The sequence below is a fragment of the Puma concolor genome, chromosome B4 (genome assembly GCF_028749965.1).
Source record: "Puma concolor isolate L17-30 chromosome B4, mPumCon1.1.hap2, whole genome shotgun sequence".
NCBI lineage: Eukaryota > Metazoa > Chordata > Mammalia > Carnivora > Felidae > Puma > Puma concolor.
The window spans coordinates 15803684-15825148 of NC_141673.1; the positions used below are offsets into that span (position 1 = coordinate 15803684).

Here is a 21465-nt window from a genome sequence, read left to right on the forward strand (position 1 = left end):
CAAAAATAAATAAAGATTAAAAAAAAAAATTAAAAAAAACCCCAAACCTAATAATATACTCAGGACTTGGGAATATTTCTTTTATTTTACAGACATGAAAACTGACTCCCAGGGAGGCTAAATTATTTGCCTAAGATAGCACAGAATGCTAGAACGGGAAACTCAGATTCTTACCTGTCAGTCCTACTCTCTTTTCATTCTACTGGCATCTGGTGATGTGTAAGAAATAAAGCAAAAATGGGTGTTCCAACTTTGAAAGCAATTCAGGGTTAAGCTAGGCCTGTGAAAGGAATTATTGAGGACTGATTTTTTTTTTCTCCTTAAATGAACAGACTTAAGTCCTTAAACATGGTTCTACTTATTATCACTTTTTTATTATTATTTAATGTTTCTGTTCTTCTATTTTCACGGAACTGAATAACTATTCTCAGAGTCTACTACTTTCTCTTTAATAAGAATGGACTCCTGCCCACCACACTTTTTGTCCATTATGTCCACAACATTAGCCACATGTTTGATTTATGCTCTTGCTCCAACCAGTGCTCCTATAGTGATGGGATAGGACCCTGCTCTTAAAATAGACTATGCACATTCATCTGGGAGATGTGGCACAGTGCCAGGGATACTTAAAGTCACAGGGCAATCCTAGTACATCCTCTTTAACCACTGGTTTACTAAAAGATTTAGTGGGGGCAGGGTGGGGAAGAATTTCTACATGAAAGTAAATACATTAAAACTCACAATACAAAAAGTCACATGAATTTTTGAGATTAAAAAATAAGATATAAAAGGAATATTGTAGCTAAGGCAGGATCCATTGAATGATTCTTCCCTGGCCTCTCAAGGTTGTGCCTACTCTCTCCTCTGATGGATGTCACTAGATATATATTCCACAGGGATCTAATTTTAGTTCATAACTGGACTTGAAGGTCAGCCACCTAAATCTGATAGTTCTTAACTTTTGCCCTCTCTGTACAGCACGTGTGTGTGTGTGTGCGCGCGCACGCAAGACAGAGAAAGAGAGGTATTAAATTCTAAAATAAGCTTACTATAATTAACAGAACAATGTTGTCAGTTCTACAAGACAGACCTATTAAAAATTTGTATTTTACAAAAATGTTAAACAATCACTGACTCACTGCCAGAATTCTAACCTGGGTTTTTAGTAAAGGTTGGAGAAAGGATTCTGAAGGTCAAATTTAGAATTTCTTTATAAAAAGATAAAGATTAAATTTTCTAAATGAATACTCATGCAGCTGGGTCTATATGATATTTAACTTACTATTATTTCTATATACTTGTGGGTTTCTTTTCCCTGCTTGTAGTATGGGAAGTGATGGTACTTCTCACTTTTTATGTAATGGATACTGTCCTTGTGAATAAGGTTTATCTCACTTCCTAAATTTCACCTCTAGTTTACCTTACTCCACATGTACATTTTTCAGTAAGACAATCCTTCTGGCTATGTTCTATACCATGGTAATCTTGCCAAAAATATTGAAGAGAAAGTGCAGACGAACAACAATTATGTAAGTTTGGCTCAAGTTTGTTTGCTAATTAGCAGTCCTGAGAAAGACATGTTGCATCATCAGGAGTTCATTAAGGGATAGCAAAGACTGCTTAGGTGCAAATGAAAACTCACAAAATCTGCTGCCCATCCTTTCTCAACTGAGGGCAGAAATGGGCATGTCAAAACTTTTTATTTCTCTTCAAATACAGTACCAGCCAACTCTGCTTCTCTTACTATTTAAGAGTCTTTTTTTTCAGAAAGCCTTTTTCTCCTATTAAAATATAGTTTAGTATTTTAAGTTAATATATCAGCAAATACAGAAATATCATCATTTGTTGTTTATTATAATTTACCAAAGAAGGGCTCATTATCTCATTAATCTTTAGTGAATTCTTAACATAAGCTATAGTTTGATCACGCAGTATACTAACAAGGCTGGAAGATGGACACTATTACAACACATACCTGGTATCTTAGTGGCTAATACAGATCAAGGTCCTACAGATCTCTATAGCTCCTTTGCCTTTTTGCCTAAAAGTTTATCCAAGTCTTTCCTATATAGTCTCTTTAGGATTTCCCTGCTTTGTCTCCAATGCCATCTACCCCACAACACTCAACTATTCAGTCTGTACTAGTTACTCTATCTCTGAATCTAGTTCCCAGCTCTAATGTCCCAGGTGACAGAAGATAGTCAGGGGCTCTGATGGTAAGCTGATGTTTACCATGATGTTTTTGTCCCCATTAAATTCAGATGTTGAATCTCTAACCACCAATATATTGGTATTTGGAAATGGGCCTTTGGGGAGGTAATTAGGGTTAGATGAGGTCATTAGGGAGGGGCGCTAGTCCAATGGGATTAGTGCCTTTGAAAGAAGAGACCCTGGAGAGCTAGCTCACTCACACTTTCCCTCTACCCCTCTCTGCACAAAGAGATCATGTGAGCGCACAGTGAGATGACAGCCATTTACAAGCAAGAGAAAAGGCCTCAGGATGAAATCTGCTGGCATCCTGATCTTGGACTTCTTAGCCTTTAAAACTGTGAGAAATAAATTTTGCTGATTAAGCCACCAGTCTATGGCATTCTGTTAACAGCAGCCAGAGCAGAATAATACAGCTGAGAACAGGGACAAGAGGGAAGTTAAGTTGTCCCAATGAGACAGTTGTGAGATTTTAGGGATCCTCAAAGGCACAAGAAGACACTAGCGATATAGCAAGAAAAGCACAGAACAGACTATTTAGATTCCCTCTAGTCCCTAGCTCTACTATTTTCTGAATTTGGATCTGGAGCAATTTTCTTAATCTATCTGAGGCTAAATTTCCTCATAAATTTCCTCAGATAGAAATATACCTGTGTCACAGGGTTATTTTAATTATTTAATATAGAGAGCATCTGAAAAAAACATATTGTAAGATGTAATTCACTTTATATGTTACTTATTGAGGACTGTACAATTGAAGTGAGAAAAGCACCTGGCTTTAAGCACTAGCTTTGCCCCTTGTGGTTATGTGATCTTGGGCAAATTTCTTGAAATCACTTGTGTCTCATTTCCTCATCTCTAAAAATAGGAATAACATTTAGGGCTTATAAATATTAAGTGAGATTATATATTTAAAAATCTTTAGCTTGGGATAGAGTAGAGGCTAATGCATCTTACATCATAAAGATGGCCAGATGGACAAACAGATCAAGAAACATTAACAGGCATACTCTACATAGGCACAATACGGCTAGGAAATTTTTATTTGTATGTGTTTTAATGGCAAAGCCACTTGAAAAAGGAAAATGCTGATGCTATAAAAATATCATTGCAATTATGTATTAATTTTATCAATTCTACGATGTTCACTTGGAATCTATAGTACCCATTACTTAGCACTTGTGTGCTCAGCCCCCATACAGGCACACAACTCAAAATGTTCCCAACTTAAAATTCAAGTACATGCAAATTATTCAAGAGAAATAAATTCTAAGTGACAAGAAGTCTATTTTGGGTTGGGGAGTTAAAAAGCACATGACTCAAGTTATTTATAATATTAGGAAGACTGAACATGTAAAATGAATGAATAAGGAATGTAAGTGTATTTCAATGTATAGCAATTTAAAGTTATATTAAGAGACTGAAGAAATAAACTACAGAGAATTCAGCCAGAGAAAGCTTTTTGATAAATATGAGTGTTAGGCAATAAGGCGGCGGGGGCGGGGGAGGAAATGATAGAGATGGAGTGGCAGAAAGGAAGTAGGAAGACAAGCAAAACAGTGGACAAAGGTAGAGACAGAGAGGGATATGGGTAAGGTAAGAGGATCAACCAAAGCCGACTTAAAGGAGTTCATACACGTAAAAGCTTTCTAATTAAAGCTATCTGACAACAGAGTGGCTGCTGTGAGCTTCCCATTACTGAAAGTATTTCAGAGTGTGATGTCCCTTTGTGCAAGATATGATAGAAGGAATCACTATACTGGAAGATACTTGGTGCCCTTTACTATACTGTGAGTTCCCTGTGAATTTCCTGCAAATATGATCCCTGAAGGCAGAGAAAGAGACAGAGGCCCTGGGTTGAGTCCTAGCTCTTCCATTCATTAATTGTGACTTTGGGCAAGTCAACTTCTCAGTTTTTCATCTATAAATGGGGAAGTTGGGAACATTAGAGATGTCTGTACAGTCAGTAACTCTTCCATGTCCCTAAGATAAGAGTTTAATTAGTCAAAGATATACATACATGTTCTCCCTTTTCCTTAGTACATGATCAAACTTTGTAAGGAAGAGCTAAATGCTGAGAAAAAGAAACCTTACATTTTTGGCAAAAAATAAATAATCATAATAATCATAGGAATCCAAAAAAAAAAAAAAATCTGCAACATGCCTAACTAACTCCTATGGTCAAGTACTGCACTGCTTATGGAGAGCTGACACTACATATCCTCACTGGCTATCCTATGTAGTCACACTGCAAAGCATGCTCTTCTGTTTACTGTCCATGCTGATAATTAGCTCAGTGTCAAAGCTTTGTTTATGCTCTGCATCAAATCTCAAACTTTAGATGCCTAAAATCATAAACTGAATACAATCAATTCATAAGCTGTACAACAGGTTGATTCAATTATTAATAAATGGCAGTATGGTGAACAGGGGTTTGGAGCCAGACTGCATGGGCTTGAATCATAGCCTTAGACTTCACTAGTTTAGGCAAGTTATTTCCTGTATGCCTTAGTTTCCTCATCTGTAAAGCAAAACCACAGTACCTACTATATAGACTTGTTGTGAGGATTAAATGTGTTAATATTTCATACACTGCTTGGAATGATGACGGACATGTAGTGTATGTTACCTATTGTATTTACTAACAAGCTTTACTGAGATATAATTCATGTATCATAAAGTTCACCCTGTTAAAAGTGTATACTCATTGGTTTTTAATATAGTCACACTGTCTAATTTTAGAACATTCTCATTACCCACCCCCAAAAAATCCAATACTCATTAGTAGCAACTCCCCATTCCCCTCTCCCACTAGCCCCTAGGTAACAACTAATCTACTCTCTGTTTCTTCGGATCTATTTTAGACATTTCATATAAATGGAGTCATATATTATGTGGCCTTTGTGTCTGGCTTCTTTCACTTAGTGTAATGGGTTCAAGGTTTATCCATGTTGTAGCACTTATCAATTTCTTTATTCTTTAATTTTCTTAATATTCTTTAATGAATAATATTTCATTGTATAGTTAACACATTTTGTTTATTCATTCATAAATCGATAGATATTTGAGTTGTTTATACCTTTTGGCTATTATGAATAATGCTACCGTAAACATTCACATACGAGTTTTTGTGTAGACATATATCTTCATTTCTTTAGTGTAGATACCTAGGAGTACAATTGCTGAGTTCAACCTTTTGAGGAACTGCCAGACTGTTTTCCAAAATGGTTGCACAGTTTTACATTCCCACCAGTAAGGTATGAGCATTCTGATTTCTCCACATCCTTGCCAATACTTGTTATTATCTGTTTTTTTTATTCTAGCCATACCAGTGAGTGTGAACTTTAATCTCACTGTGGCTTTAATTTGCATTTCCCTAATGATTAATGATGTCAAGTTATTTCATGTGTTTACTGGCAATTGCATATCTTTGGGAAAATGTGTATTTAGATCCTTTGCCCATTATGAATTGGGTTGTCTTTTTATTATTGAGTTCTTTATATAGTCCAGATAGAAGTCTTTTAACGGAAATATGATTTGAAAATATTATCTCCCATCCTGTAGGTTGTCTTTTCACTTTCTTTTTTTTTTCTTTTTTTTAACATTTATGTATTTATTTTGAGAGAGAGAAAAAGGGAGGGACAGAGAGAGGGGAGGAGAGAGAATCCCAAGCAGGCTCCACGCCCAGTGCTGGGACCGACATAGAGCTCAATCTCACAACTATGAGATCATGACCTGAACAGAAATCAAGAGTTGGAGGCTCAACCAACTGAGTCACCCAGGCACCTCTAATTAACTTTTGTATACAGTGTGAGACAAAGGTTTAACTACATTCTTTTATATGGGACTAACTAGCTGTCACAGCATCATTTGTTAAATGACTGTTCTTTCCTCACTGAATGGTCTTGGCACCTTTGGCAAAAATTAGACCCTTTTTGACAAGGATCTTGGCACCATTGTCAAAAATACACCTCTATATACATATATTTATATTTAATCTATCCTCATGCCAGTACTACAGTGTCTTGAATACTGTTGCTTGGTAGTATATTTTGAAATCGGGAATTGTAAGCCAAGTTTGTTCAAGATTATTCTGGCTATTCTGAATCCCTTTCAATTCCATATGAATTTTAGAATTGGCTTGTCAATTTCTACAAAGAAGCTACCTGGGATTCTAAAGGTAATGCATTAAATCTGTAGATCAATATGGGAAGTACTGCCATTTTAGCAAAAGTCAGTCTTCCAATCCATGGGCATGAGATGTCTTCTCATTTATTTAGATTTTATTCAACTTCTTTGAACAATCCTTTGTGGTTTTCCTAAAAACTGAGTTATTTGAGTCAGAATTTCCTTAGTTGTTCTCAAGGGCTTAGTTAGCATACACATCTTATCAGAATCAGCTCCGGATTAACTTAATTCCAATGAGATACAGAAACATTATTTCTATATGATGCTATTCCTTTCCCCTTTTTGTGGCATTATTGTTATATATATGTATGAATGTTGCAAACCCAACAATATGTTAAGATAACTATTACTACTTTATATAATCTTGTCTCTTAAACACTCTGGGGAGAAAGGAAAACGAGCATATACTTATAGCTTTTGTTACATTAGCTTTATTACTTATAATTTCTGCTTCTCTTGATTTGTTCTTAAGGATCTGAATTACTATCTAGAGTCATTTCCTTAGTCTAATACAGTTTTGTTCTCATCCACCTTTGTGCTTTTTTGGCAAATGTGTTACATTTCTGTATGTTATTGGCTCAACAATACATCATATGTGTATATATACACATATGTACATACACACACATATTTTTTATATAAATGCTTTTAAAATCAGTTAAGAAAGGAGAAATATATGCACTTATATTGTCTTTTACAATTACATAATTACCTTTACCAGTGCTTTTTGTAAATTCAAATTGCAGTTTGGGATCACCTGTTTTCAATCTAAAGCACTTTTGGTATTCTTGTAAGGTAGGTCTGGAACAAATTCTTTCAGTTTTTCATTTATCTGGAAATGTCTTTATCTCCCTTGCATTATTAAAAGAAAGCTCTGTTGGTAATAGAATTCTTGGTTGAGTTTCTAATTTGAGCTATTTGAATAAGTTATCCCACTGCCTCTGGCCTACAGGTTTTTGAGAAGTCAGCTATATGTTTTGTAGAGGTTCCCTTGTAAATGATGAGTCCTTTTTCTCTTGTTGCTTGCAAGATTTTCTCCTTGTCTTTGGCTTTTAGCATTTTTAGTATGATGTACCTGTTTGTGGATCTCTTTAACTTTATCCTGCTCAGAATTATTAAGCTTCCTGGATGTGTAGGTTGTTTTCCAATAAATTTGCGAAGTTTTCAGCCATCATTTCTTTTAACATTTTTTCTTCATTCTCTCCTCTCCTCTCCTGGTACTTCCATCATGTATCTGTTGGTACATTCATGGTGTCCCATATTTCTCTGAATCTTGCTTTACTTTTCCTTACTATTTTTTTCTCTGTTCTTTACCTTGTGTACTCTCTATTGATATAATCACCAAATTATTCTTTCTTCTGACAGTCTCACTCAAATGTTGAGCCCCATTAGTGAGTTTTTATTGCAGTTATTGTATTTTATTGTACCTTTCAACTCCAAAATTTCCATTTGGTTCTTCTTTTTCCTTTTAACAATTTCTATCTTTCTACTCATATTCTTCATTTGATGGGACATTGTTATCAACCCTTGCATTATTTTTAAATCATGGCTTCCTTTAGTTCTCTGAATATAATGGCTACTTTTAAGTCTTTGTCTGTCATTCTCACAGTTTCTGTCACCTGCTTTTTCCCCAGTATGCAGGTCATTCTTTCCTGTTTCTTCACATCTCATATTTTTCTTGGAAATGACATTTTATATAATATATAGTAGCAACCCTGGATACTGCCCATACCCTCCAAAACTTGCTATTGCTATTTGCTTATTTACTCCATGACTGGATGAATTACTTTAGTTCAGTATATTCTTCCCCTCCTTCTCTACAGATGTTCCTCTTCAGGGGGCTCACCCTTGGTTATGCCACAGTCATCCTAAAATGACAGTGGCTTTGGCTGGCCTCTCTTTGACCTTCTTTTTCCTGACCACACCCAGCTGGCTAAGTTCCACTAACTACCAGCTGATTGATATACTGTCTTCAACAATGTCCTGGGCATGAATTGTTCCACAAACTGAACCAATCTATTAGGGCTCCTTTGAAGGGATAGTCTCTGAGGTCAGTATTTAAGGTTTGTTCTAACCACAGGAGGGTTCCTCCCAGCTGTTTCTTTCTCCTTTTCTCTCTAGAAAACTAGCCCATCTTCTGGCTAGCCTGTATGTCCAATGAGTCTATCAATCTCCCTCCAATTCCTCCTTTCTCCACAACCCGCACTCTTAGGCATGAACTTCACACTCTGTTGCAAATGATGTTGGTTCCTTTGGGGAGAGATTCAGAGATCTCTGTTATAAGATCTGCTTGTTCCTCTGGGTAAAATTTTGGAGTCCTGGTTCTGATGCCGGGACAAAGACAATGTCATGCTTTTCCCTGGGTGACACCTCCTTGGGAGCTGATTTGAGGGGATAGGGGAGCAGCAACCCCAGATATCCTCAGCTTGCCTCTCCCAGAGTAGAATCTACATCCCACAAGCCAAGGCCAAGGGCAAATGGGGCTCCACTATTTTCAGTGGTGCCATATCCATTGTACAGACTCTGTCCCGTGAGTGTGGGCCGGGTTAAAGGAGGGGGGACCCTACCTCTCAGCTGCCCTCACCTAGAATTTAGTCTCAGCAACAGGTAGCAGGGGCAGGATGAGAAATGTTAATCGTACATCTCTACTGGGAAGACAGCCTTCTACCTGAAAAAAGAGTAAAGAGGGAGCTCTATATTCTTTCCAACGTTTTTATTTATTTTTGGGACAGAGAGAGACAGAGCATGAACAGGGGAGGGGCAGAGAGAGAGGGAGACACAGAATCGGAAACAGGCTCCAAGCTCTGAGCCATCAGCCCAGAGCCTGACGCGGGGCTCGAACTCACGGTCCGCGAGATCGTGACCTGGCTGAAGCCGGACGCTTAACCGACTGCGCCACCCAGGCGCCCCGAGGGAGCTCTATATTCTTGAATGCATCAGTTTAGAGGACAGTTTCCATCTTGCTCAGCTAATAGGAGGAAGGGAGGGAGCAGGTCTCAGTTTAAATACCACAGACTTTCACTTTTCTTACTAAGTTTTAGTAAATTTTCTTGAATATTTCTTCAATGACTATGCTCTGTGGACTATTTCCAGGGACTTTAAATGGTTGTTTTTTAAAAATAATAGTCACCCATTTTAGTGGGAAACAGGTCTGTAGAACTCCTCACACTGTCATCACTGGAAGTGGAACTTCTGGATGAGTTTTTCTGGTAAGAGAAAATGAATCTGAAACTCTTAAGTACAAATTGGAGATATTATTATTATTCTGAGAAATAAATCTCGAAAAATGATCCAAAGATCATGTATGGGCTGCCACATCTATGGCTTGCTAAGTCAGAAGAGCTGTTTTGTTCTTTCTCCCTACATTTAGTCTTTCAATGCCTTGGCAAACATCTAAAATAAAAAAAGGAGTCTGAAAAGAAGTTTAAATTATTTTTAACTACTATGAGGCATTCACCCTGGTCTATGATACAATTCAGCCCTTCTAGTAAAGTTTTATGCCAGATTCCAGCTGGACAGAAACTTTGAAAAGTAAAAGGTTTAGGATGCTTTTGGTTGTGTGTGTGAGAGAGTTTTAAAGAAATCAAGATGTTGAAAATGATTATCTTTAAAGTTACTGTCTTCTAAATAAGAACTGTGCTTGCATCATGTATCAAAGTATTCCCTAAGGTGAGACATCAAAATTTGAGTCAAATTTACAGGGCATACAAAGCTCATTCTGCTTTAGTGAAAACTGGGGAGTTTAACAATTTCAAGTAACTAAATAAGTGTAAAGGGCTTTCAGAACAAGCATCCATGTCTTGAGCTATTCCTAAGCAGGGATTCACAGTATAGAACTGCTGGTTCTATCTTGGTACATTTTCCCTAGGGGACTCTAATATGGAAATTTACCTGCTCATTTTCTAGAGTCTACAATGGCAATCTTCAGTATGCATCTGTAGCTGAGAAAGTGCCAAACCACACACCATAGGCAAATAGCCAATTTAGCAACCAAAGTCTAACACAGGACTTGGCACACAGGAATTACTGAAAAATTATTTGTAGACTACAGAGATCTCTACTAATATGCCAAGTACATCCAAGTCTGGGGTGGGTGAAGTAAAAAGAAGAAAATCTCAAATGATGGAATGAACTTTCATGTTCATATAAATTTATTTCATACCATAAACTGGCTCCACAAGCAATATTATTTCCAAACCCGTAATATTTTTTTATGTTCCCCTCCAAAGGAATATATAAGATAATCAAGAATGCTCAATTTTATAGAAAATAAATGATTTCGAAAAAAGTATCTATTGGTCTTTGCTTATGCCACTAATCACATTACTATAGAAAGATATATAACATATGTTATATAATTATAACATATTTTATTTATTTATATTTAATATCTATTTTTTTAAATGTTTGTTTATTTTTGAAAGAGAGACAGAGTGTGAGCAGGTGAGGGGCAGAGAGAGAGGGAGACACAGAATCTGAAGCAGGCTCCAGGCTCTGAGCTGTCAGCAAAGAGTCTGACACGGGGCTTGAACCCACAGACTGCAAGATCATGACAAGAAACGAAGTCAGATACTTAACGAACTGAGCCACTCAGGCGCTCCTATAATTATCATGTTATTAAATCATTATAATCTATAATAGAAAAGTTTAAAATACAGAATAGGGAAAGAAAAATGTCATCTACAATAAACAAGAAAAAAGTTTAAAATACAGAATAGGGAAAGAAAAATCAGATAGCCACCATTTAGCAAATTTCTTTATAGTCATTTTTCTTTGAACAGTTTTTATTACTTTTGCATGACTGTGATCATCCTGTATAAATACTTTTATATCCATTTTTTTTCACGTTAAACATTACATTGAGATTCTGCTGTATAATTAGGAGAATATCAAATTCAAAGTCAAACAATATTGTACAAGTAATGGGAATTCTGGCCTCCACTCAATCTCCAAGTTCCCTCCATTTATTTAACAGGTGTTTACTATAGGTGCCTATTTTATGCCACATGCAGTGTTGGGGGCTGAAAATATAAACAAAACTAAGCCAGAGTTCTTGTTCTCAAAGAGTTCTCAACTCAGCAATTATCCTCTGCCATTATAGAAAATGGGCTTATCTGTGTGAATTTAAAGCTAATGACACAAATGCTTGAAATTTGGCTATTTTCAACTTCACTCTTTTAAGGAAAATCACTATATACACAAAGATTTATCTCAAACAACAACTGAGGTTTTCCATATTTGATATAGCTGTATTCTTATCTTTCAGGTAAAAGAGCTGCAATTCTTTTACTCATTTTATGACATGTATTTTTCAACATTTATTGCAATTAGCACTCTATTGGACTTGAGATCAGTTGTGTTTTAGAAGCCAGTATAAGAGCTTTCATTTCCTCTGATGTAAATTTCAGATTCATCATACTTCCCCCTATCCTACCTATTTGCATGATTGATATATTTGTTTATGTGCAAATAAACAACCACAGCCTAGAGGTAGAGGAAGGATGCAAATACTTCAATGAGTACAGATGCTTATAACCAAATATACAATGAGCCACATGCACCTGGAACTATTTACATTATATGTAAAATATAACAGTTGTATCTGACTTCTCTGGAAAATCTTAAGCACTCCTTTTTGCTAATTTTCTTTGCTACTTTCCAATTTAAGTCTAGTTGCCTAAATGGTGTCTCAAAGAATTAAATAAGAGATAAAACAAGGTATTGAGTCATAATTTCAAACCTTCTGAAATATACAGTCAGAAAATCTATTCTCTACTTGAGGATCCACTACTTACTAGTCATGAGAGTGTTAGCAAGGTGTCATTAATGTAAGCCCCAGTTTTCTTATCCATAAAATAGGGATGGTGATATTCACACCATACTTATAGCATTAGTGCATTACTGTTGCAAAGCAAATCTTTGTAAAAATGCAAACACTACATAAGTGTTAGCAATTAGGTCTAAGGATCATTAATATATAACCATTTCTTAAAAAGCTCATTATAACCAAGTTTTATTTTTTGAGAGGCTCTGTCTGTTCCCTTACATTTACTTCTAAGTTGTCATAAAAGTTTTCAGACTAAAGGTATTGCGCTTTTCAGGAAGACAGCACCTGTAGTTTATCGAAAGGCATGCTGCTATTACCAAAAAGCTGTTGGCAGAAGGCTCCAGAGACATGCTTAAGAAAGAGGAAAAGAGAACTAGGGCAGCAAAACAAACTGGATAGTAACTTGAGTTCCTCCAGGGTTAATGTGGAGACATACCTACTAGTCTATGTCTCTCTACACTGAGAACCTAAAAAGCTGTTAGGATGTGGATCCTTTAGAGCATTTCAAGTTTTTAGGGCCTGAGACATGAAAAGGTCACTAATGATTTTTAACCCTTGGAGACTAAAATGATTTTCTTTACCTACGCTTTGCCATAGCTAGCTAGGTCCCTAATTGGATTAAAAAAATTTTTTTTTAATGCTTATTTATTTTTGAGAGAGAGAGAGAAAGAGAGAGCGAGCACATGTGTGGGGGAGGGGCAGAGAGAGAGAGGGAGACACAGAATCTGAAGCAGGCTCCAGGCTCTGAGCTGTCAGCACAGAGCCCTAAACGGGGATCCATCTCGCGACTGCAAAATCATGACCCAAACTGAAGGCAGACGCCCAACCGACTGAGCCACCTGGGGGCCCCCTGGGTTTGTTTATTATCAGACCTCCCAGGAAGCAGAAATCTACACACTATCACTGCAAATAACAGGAGTATAGGAGTTACTGTCTCCAAAGACCTAGAAGGCAGTAAAATACTTTGAAATGTTAGGTTTTGCTATTATCTTACAGAAAATACACATGCTTTATTAACAACTGAGTGGGAAATTATTCTCCCTCAACTGAAACTTATATGAAATGGGGGGAATCCCTGTCTTAATGTACTTACTTACTTATTTATTTTTAAAGTTTATTTATTTTGAGATGGTTCCCCACACCCCTCCCCTTGATGTGCACAGGAAGGGGAGGGACTGAGAGACAGGGAGAGAGAGAATCCCAAGCAGGCTCCACACTGTCAGCACAGAGCCTGACCAGGGGCTCAATCTCACAGACCCTGAGATCGTAACCTGAGCTGAAATCAAGAGTTGGATGCTTAATGACTGAGCCACCCAAGCACCACCTAATGTACTTATTTAGACCAGTAAAAGTACTATCAAAGATTCTAGTGTCAGAGCCCCAAGACACAATGAATCAACAGATATAGTATGGATTCTCTCAAATAAAATCAAAATAGTAGGTGCCTCCCTCACCTGAATGCCTATCATGAGTGTGTAAAAAAATAGGTTAACACCTTGCTTTTTTCCCCCACTTAACTCTCTGTCCCATTAACACATACCTGTCTCTCTCCTTCTCCCCCTCCCCTTCTTCCTCTCTTTCCTACATCATAATATTCCATTATGCAGATGCACCCTAGTTCTTCAAATACTCCCTGATTTCTGGAGACTTGTTTGCTTCTAATCATTCGCTATTATGTATAGTGCTTCAATGAAGCTTTGCTTACCTGGTTCTACCTATCCACAAAATAGATTTCTAAAAGTGACATTGCTTGGTCAAAGGGCAAAATGCATCTATAATTTTGGTAGATAGTGCCAGTTTCTGTTCCATAGGGATTGTGGCCATTTTGCACTGCCACCAAATGTGAGTACTTATATCCTGAAGATCATTTATAAAAATATACATGCCTGGATTCCACCTCCCAAATTCTGACTTAGGAGATAAGGAGTCAGGCCTGAGTAGGCCTATCTTGAAAACGCTCTCCAAACAGCGTATCTCTAGTTGAGAATCCATTCTACAATGCACTCTAGTCTTGTTTACATTGTTCAAATCCAAAAGAAAATGTTTAACCTCCAAAGTTTATACCCCATGTCACTCATTCAATAAATACTTTTTGAGTACCTATTATGTGCTGGGCACTCTAGATGTCAAGGATATAAAGATATATAACAGTATCTATCGTTAGAGTTTGCAGGGTGTAACAATGAGAAATGTCAATACATAATTAAGAGACAACATATAAGTATAGTATTAGAGATATACATAGAATTTTATGGGAACACTGGAGAGGTACTTAGCCCTGACAGAATGCTAGAGGAGGCTTCCTGAAGGAGGTGCTCCTAGAGCTGAGTAAGAATTAACCAGGTAAAAAGACGAAGAGGTAAACAAGAAGGAGAGGGCATTCTAGGTAGAAAACAACATATACAAAGTTAGGAAGTAAGAAACAGAAGGGATGTGTATGTATATACAGCTGAAGCATATTGCTAAAGCACAAAATACAACAGAATAGTAAGCAATAGGCTGCAAAAGTGGGCAGAGATCAGATCACTGCACAAGTAGTATACCATGTTAAGATACTTGACCTTATTCTCTAGGCAAAGGCAGTCACTCAAGAGTTTTTTTTTTGTTTTTTGTTTTTTTGTTTTTTTTTTTTAAATTTTTTTTTTCAACGTTTATTTATTTTGGGGACAGAGAGAGACAGAGCATGAACGGGGGAGGGGCAGAGACAGAGGGAGACACAGAATCGGAAACAGGCTCCAGGCTCTGAGCCATCAGCCCAGAGCCCAACGCGGGGCTCGAACTCACGGACCGCGAGATCGTGACCTGGCTGAAGTCGGACGCTTAACCAACTGCGCCACCCAGGCGCCCCACTCAAGAGTTTTAAGGATGGGAATGACAAGATCATATTGTTTTAGAATTATGGACAATGGAATGAAAGGGCATATAACTGGAAAAAGAACGATTAGGAAACTGGTACAGAACTCAGACGAAGGCTTGCATTAGGGCAGGGATTAAGGAGAGAGTGTACTAAAGGAATCTTAAGAGGTAAAATGAGCAAAATGCAGACATTAGGTAGGGGTGGAGGTAAATAAAGGGATGATTTCAAGGTATTATCAAACCGCTTCCAACAAAGTACTGGATTTAAGCTATTTTTTCAGCAGCAGCGATAGGTTTACACTCAATCATGCCCTCTCACTTGGGTCTTGACATTTGTAAGGTCAGGGATAGATGTATGGGGCTGAGCAAAATGCTCGTGGGGAATTGGTAGCCTTCTCCTTTAGCATCATGCTCTAATCAGCTAAGTAAAGCAACCACAGGCAACCCCAACCGGCAAACATAGCATTATATGACCGTATCTCAGATGCACCCTTTCTTATAATAACTCATCTACTGGCAAGTCTCTTGACTCCCATTTTTCTCTATGCCTGTTAAGTCAGTGACCGAGACAATTGCTGACAACACAAATAACTGCCAGTACAGGGAACAACGTGTAGTTGAGGGGCAGCAGCATCAACAGCTGCTTTCCCAAAACTTAAGCCAAAGCCAAGTTTCACAACACCAACAACACGTTTTGGGCAATCTATAGGTCTATTACCAAATAAAGTCAAGCTCTGGAGGTGAGAAGATATGGAGAGAGTCCCCCTTTGAACTGTTCCCATTCCCCTGATTTATGCAAGCATAACGGTCCTGTGGAGATGGAACAGGAGAAAGTTGTGTGTAATCCATACTAACCTTGGTACTTGTCTTTTTCTCAGTTCCTAAAAACAAACTGAAAGGAAACCAAAAACTAAACAATCATCAGATAAAAACAAGTTCACTGTTTAGAAAGTCCATGAATGAAACACACACATACCCCCCCACCCCCCCCCCCCCACACGGTAACACCAAGGCTTACCTTTCTTTTATCTTCATCTGTTGATTCAAATTTGAAAGTAGCCCTATGCTGAGGGGGGGGGGGGGGGAAAGGGAAACAATGTCATTTTAAATACACAGAGTTTTAATTGCAGCTATATTTAAAAGGTATCTTTGTAAAAATCTTGCCTTTCCATATCGTATTTCAACACGCGTATTGAAGCAAGAGAGATAGGCATGTAAGCAAATAATTATAAAGCAGTGTGAAAGACTACAGCAGAAAAACAGACAAAAGAACATAGAGTACCAAGCCACTAACTTTACCCAGGAAAATCTGGAATGCTTTGCATAGAGTACAGAGCATCTGAACTGGACCTTGGGGGATGAATAGGAGTTTTCCAGGAGGCAAATGGAAAGCACTCTAGAGACAGAAACAAAGACTCAGATGTGTGAAATGGTATGATATATTTGTGAAATAAACAGCTCTGCCAGAGTGAAATATAGGACATGTGAGGGGATGGGAGAGTAGAGAAAGAAGAGAATGGAAAAGTAAACTGGACAGAAATTTGGAAGGGTCTTCCAATGTTGCTGAGTTTGTACTTTCTTTTTCATATGCACTAAGAAATGATCAGGGAATTGTAGACAGGGAAGAGATTTGATAGACTGGTATTTCAGAAAAGTAATTCTGTAAGAATTAAGGTTTAAATTATGGCTCTACCACTAACTAGCAGAGCAAGTAACAAAATCTCTATCAATGGATTTCTCATGTGAATAGAGGGGATACCTAGTTCTCTGAGCTGCTGTTAGGGTTAAAACAGCAAAGGCATATATATATATACCATCTCAGTGCCTGGCACATAGTAAACACTCAGTAAATATTAGGATTATAATGATTATGACGCCAATGATATTGAGGAAATAAATAACCAGAAGCGAAGAAAGTATCATGACTCTCCTGAGATGACTGGCAACACTATATTTTCCACTCTGTAGCTTAAACAGAGGATGGAGTAAGTTGACTTGCCCACAGCCACAGAAACAGTGATAGGACCCAAAAATTGAGCACAAAATTTCTCATTCTTTTCTCAAGTTTTATTCTGGGGAACCTAATGCTCTTATGAATCTTGAGTTTTCCTTTAAAAGCAATCTCCACTGAACATCTTTGTTTTGTCTGTTTGTTTGTTTTTGTATTTTTCTCATTGGTCACACTGACATTTATTAGCAACTCATCAGGAGTTAAGTACACAAAGTACTAAAGATATCATCATTACAGGTGGTTCTGTGTCGTCAGCTTTGCAGAAGAAGCAATTTTTGAAATTAAGTGAGATGGAGAAATGCTGACAGAGAAGTGGTTCTGAATGTAAGAAATGGTCAGAGGGAGGACTGAGGTAAGAAAGAAGGGTTGTTTGAAGAAACTGAAGAGAGGCTGCTTCACATATGGTTTGCAAAACAATTAAAATAGATGATGTTAGGTGGTTAGATGGCTTGGATTTAAAAATTTATACCTAAACTGGCAGACAGGTGATAGGCAACCAAGGAAGACAGAGGTAGGTGTGAACAGTACAGCATTCTGGGAGAATATTTTGGGCTGTTGCTTTCAGGCCAGATCAAAGGAGAGAGCAAGACTGAAGACATAAAGCCTTCTAAGAAATGGGCATCAATAATCCAGGTGCAAAATTGCTGGCAGCAGTATAAATTGACATAAACTTTAAAAGGGAAAGTAATTTGGCAACACATACAAGAAAACATGAAGATATTCACATCCTTTCACTCAGAACTTCTACTTGTAGGAATTTATCTTAATGAAATCACCCAGAAGGAGAGTAAAGTCATATATGTAAGCATATTCACTGCAGTGTTATCTAATATTATGGAAGAAAGAGATAACTGAATATCTAACAACAGGAGACTGATGAAATAAACTGCTGTGCATCCACCTGATAAAATATTATATTGCAATAAAAAAAAGATGGCTAAAAATCTCTGTTAACAACATGGAAAATTACTTATAACGGCATCAGTGGAAAAATAGTAAAACACCAAGCTAGATGTCTACAATGACAGTACCTACATATGTATACGGATGCATTAAAGGCTTGAGTGTTGAAATGCAAAAATAAAAGCAACTGGGGGCACTTGAGTGGCTCAGTCGGTGAAGCGTCTGACTCTGGATTTCAGCTCAGGTCATGATCTCACAGTGAGATCAAGTCCTACATTGGGCTCCTCGCTGACAGCATGCAGCCTGCTTCAGATTCCCTCTCTCCTTCTCTCTCTGTCTCTCCCCTGCTCATGCACACGCATGCGTGCTCTCTCTCTCAAAATAAATAAACCTTAAAAAAAATAATAAAAGCAACTGTACAGTGGAATATCTGGTGATTTTTTTTTGACAAAATCATTGTTGGTGCAGTATTTTTATAATTAAAAGGGAAATATTAAAAATAAAAGATAAACCAATGAATGAACAAGGAAAGAAAGAAAGAAAAAAGGAAGAACAAGTTGTAAATCTGAAGGCTATAACTGGGGAACTTATAGACATGAGGTTTAGTAAAAACTAACTCTAGATAAAAGATAAAGAAACAACAGACATCAGGATAAGGTTGTAAACTGAAGCTTAGTAAAAGTCCAATACAAATGAAAATAAATTGCACTTAGAAACCAAAAAAGCTATGGCTTTTTTGCCATTATATGTGAAATATTAATTCCATAAATTATCTGCAATAAATGAACCTAGTCGCCAATACAGTGGTTCTCCTCAACTTTTTCTGGCATCTATGATAAAGGCATAGAGAAATAAATCATTTTTTGGAAAGATCTTCATTAAGTTATAAAAATATCTTTTAAACAGTTTCTACGTAGAATTAATCTTTCATGGGGAAAAATTTTTTTTTTAAAGATTTAAATGTTTATTTATTTTTGAGACAGAGAGAGACAGAGCACGAGCAGGGGAGGGTCAGAGAGAGAGGGAGACACAGAATCAGAAACAGGCTCCAGGCTCTGAGCTGTCAGCAGAGAGCCCTATGCAGGGCTCGAACTCACGGACCGTGAGATCATGACCTGAGCCGAAGTCGGACACTTAACTGACTGAGCCACCCAGGCGCCCCTCATGATGAAAATTTTGAATAGTACCAAGGACTAAATTTTCTGTTGCTTTTAAATGCAAGGCTGATCCTCTCATAAAACCACAATGTTACAGAAAGAAAGAAGGAAAGAAGGAAAGAAGGAAAGAAGGAAGGAAGGAAGGAAGGAAGGAAGGAAGGAAAGAAAGAAAGAAAGAAAGAAAGAAAGAAAGAAAGAAAGAAAGAAAGAAAGAAAAGCTTTCAAAAGCCCTAACTAGCATGAGGGCTTAATTTAATTAGAAAATATACTGGCATGTGAGGCAATACAAATTGAATTTTGAATGTGCCAATCTATTCAGAAGCTCAACCCCCCAAGATTGTTTGGATCCAAAGATGTTGGCTTCTCTAAGGCTGGTTTCTTTTATACAACTTAGATCATACCTAACCTATTCAGTACTTCTAACCCTTACTCTCTCTCCTTTCTAAGGCTGAAAGAGAAGGGAAGGGGAACTAGCATTTCTGGCTATAAATACCTTTATAGAACTGCCAGCCAACAGTCAACCACCTCACCTTCTTTATGTGCTTAATTTCCAGATGAACAGGAGCAACAAGTCAAATATAAACTAAAGAGTAAAACCATTGTTCAATTTAGAGACCAAGTAAACTAGGAACAGCTCTGTGACACACCAGACTCACAAGGACTCCTCCCCATAGGTTTTTATATCCTATGAGTAGGCTCTAAAAAGCTCAGGCTCAGGAGGCAGACAGAAGTGGGTTTGAGTCCAGTCCAGCTGCTTACTAAAAGTGTGACCTTGGTCAAGTTATTCAACTTTACTACCTGTCAGAGTTTCCTTATCTTTTATGTATGGCACCTTGCACATAGCAGGTGTTCAGTAAGTGGCCACTATTGTTATTATAGCATGGCCTATGATGTGGCATCTGGCCAAATACCTATTAGAGAACTAGAAGTTATTTCATATTTCAGAAGATACACTCAAAAGTACTGATACAAGGGAATTAACCGGGGTGGTGTGTGTGTACATGTTGTGCTGTATTTCACAAATAGAGGTTACTTCTAGAACTAAACACCAGTAACTGAGGTTATAGAATTTCAATCTGGAAACAAGAACAAGGTATAACAAAGGAACAGCTCACTAAACATGCTCCTCTGCAAAAATGTGTGGAATGAGCTCAGAGTCAGAACTCAACCCCAAAGTGGAAAGCAAAAAGTCTTCTTACATGGTCCAGTATATTTACATACCCTATTCAAATGTGTAGACTGTATTTCTAGAACTGTCTCAATATTAGGTCCCGATCAATCAGGTTCTTCTAGCACATAAATGAAGACCTCACTGCTATCAGTGTTATCTTCCTCTCTTATGAGGACTACTCTTGGAGACCTACCTGATTGTATCTGAAATAACTTTTCCCTTTAATTTGGCCATAAATTTGCCACATTTCCAAAACGAAATCCTGTTGGAGCTTGTTATAAGGTAATTATATGCCCAGGTGGCTTTTATGGCTATCAAGCCACCTCTCTGGCTATCATTATAGTTGATGACTCTAGGCCTCAGTTTCTTCACCTACTAACTGAAGGGGATAGATCCAATTACCTTTGAGAGTCCTTCTAGTCTAAATAACTTGTGATTCAAGGAACTAAGATATTGTACACCTCAGAGCCCTTGATCACTGTTTGTTGTGATAATCATAATGATGGTAACCAATCTCTCTCTTAAATCTGTATCAGAGCAGGCCCTGAAGGAGGAGGAGGAGCTTGGACAGCCTAGACTAGAACAATACATACCTCCCATGATTAACAGCTCATTCTATAACTAGAATGGAGGTGATTAGGACCCAACAGTAACCAAAGAAAGTAACGTACTGGTCCTGAACACCTTTTGCTCTTCTGTGCTCAAAAACACAGAATAGACAGGGTAAAGGCAACATGAACCCACTTCTAGCTATGTGCCCTTGAGCTCACAGTCACCTTGTCTTTATGAACCTCAATTTCCTATTCCCCTTGCAAAAGCGAATACTTCTATCTCCCTCGTAAGTTTTAATATAAGAGGATTAGATGTGATGATATGTGAAAGTGCTTAGGACAGATAATACATAGTACATAGCAAGCACTCAATAAAGGTTAACAGGTGAATTGAGACAAATGGAAAAGATCAACCACTCTTCCTATTTGTTTTTTAATACTTTCCTATGTTGGGTCAACTTGTATTATGCCCTCGAGAAACAGACAAGTTTAATTTTTCCTGGGATAGTAGATCTTCCCTCTCCCCAGGATAACAAGAGTCAGTGAATGAAGCAAGAAGGCTCGAAAATTACAGTCTCTTTAACACAGAAATT

The 21465-nt window shown here is 37.5% G+C and overlaps 1 protein-coding gene across 8 annotated transcripts in view; it reads right to left on the reverse strand.

Annotated features, from left to right (window-relative positions):
- The window catches only part of RIC8B (RIC8 guanine nucleotide exchange factor B), a 103671-nt gene that overhangs the window by 77777 nt on the left and 4429 nt on the right, over positions 1-21465 (reverse strand). For all 8 annotated transcript variants that reach the window (XR_015253370.1, XR_015253365.1, XR_015253369.1 and 5 more), the window contains exon 2: positions 16098-16145. Coding sequence is in view for 2 of the 8 variants with exons in the window: in XM_025926681.2 (XP_025782466.1) it covers positions 16098-16145 (48 nt within the window). In the remaining 6 variants the exon portion in view is untranslated. The remainder of the gene's footprint in view (positions 1-16097; positions 16146-21465) is intronic.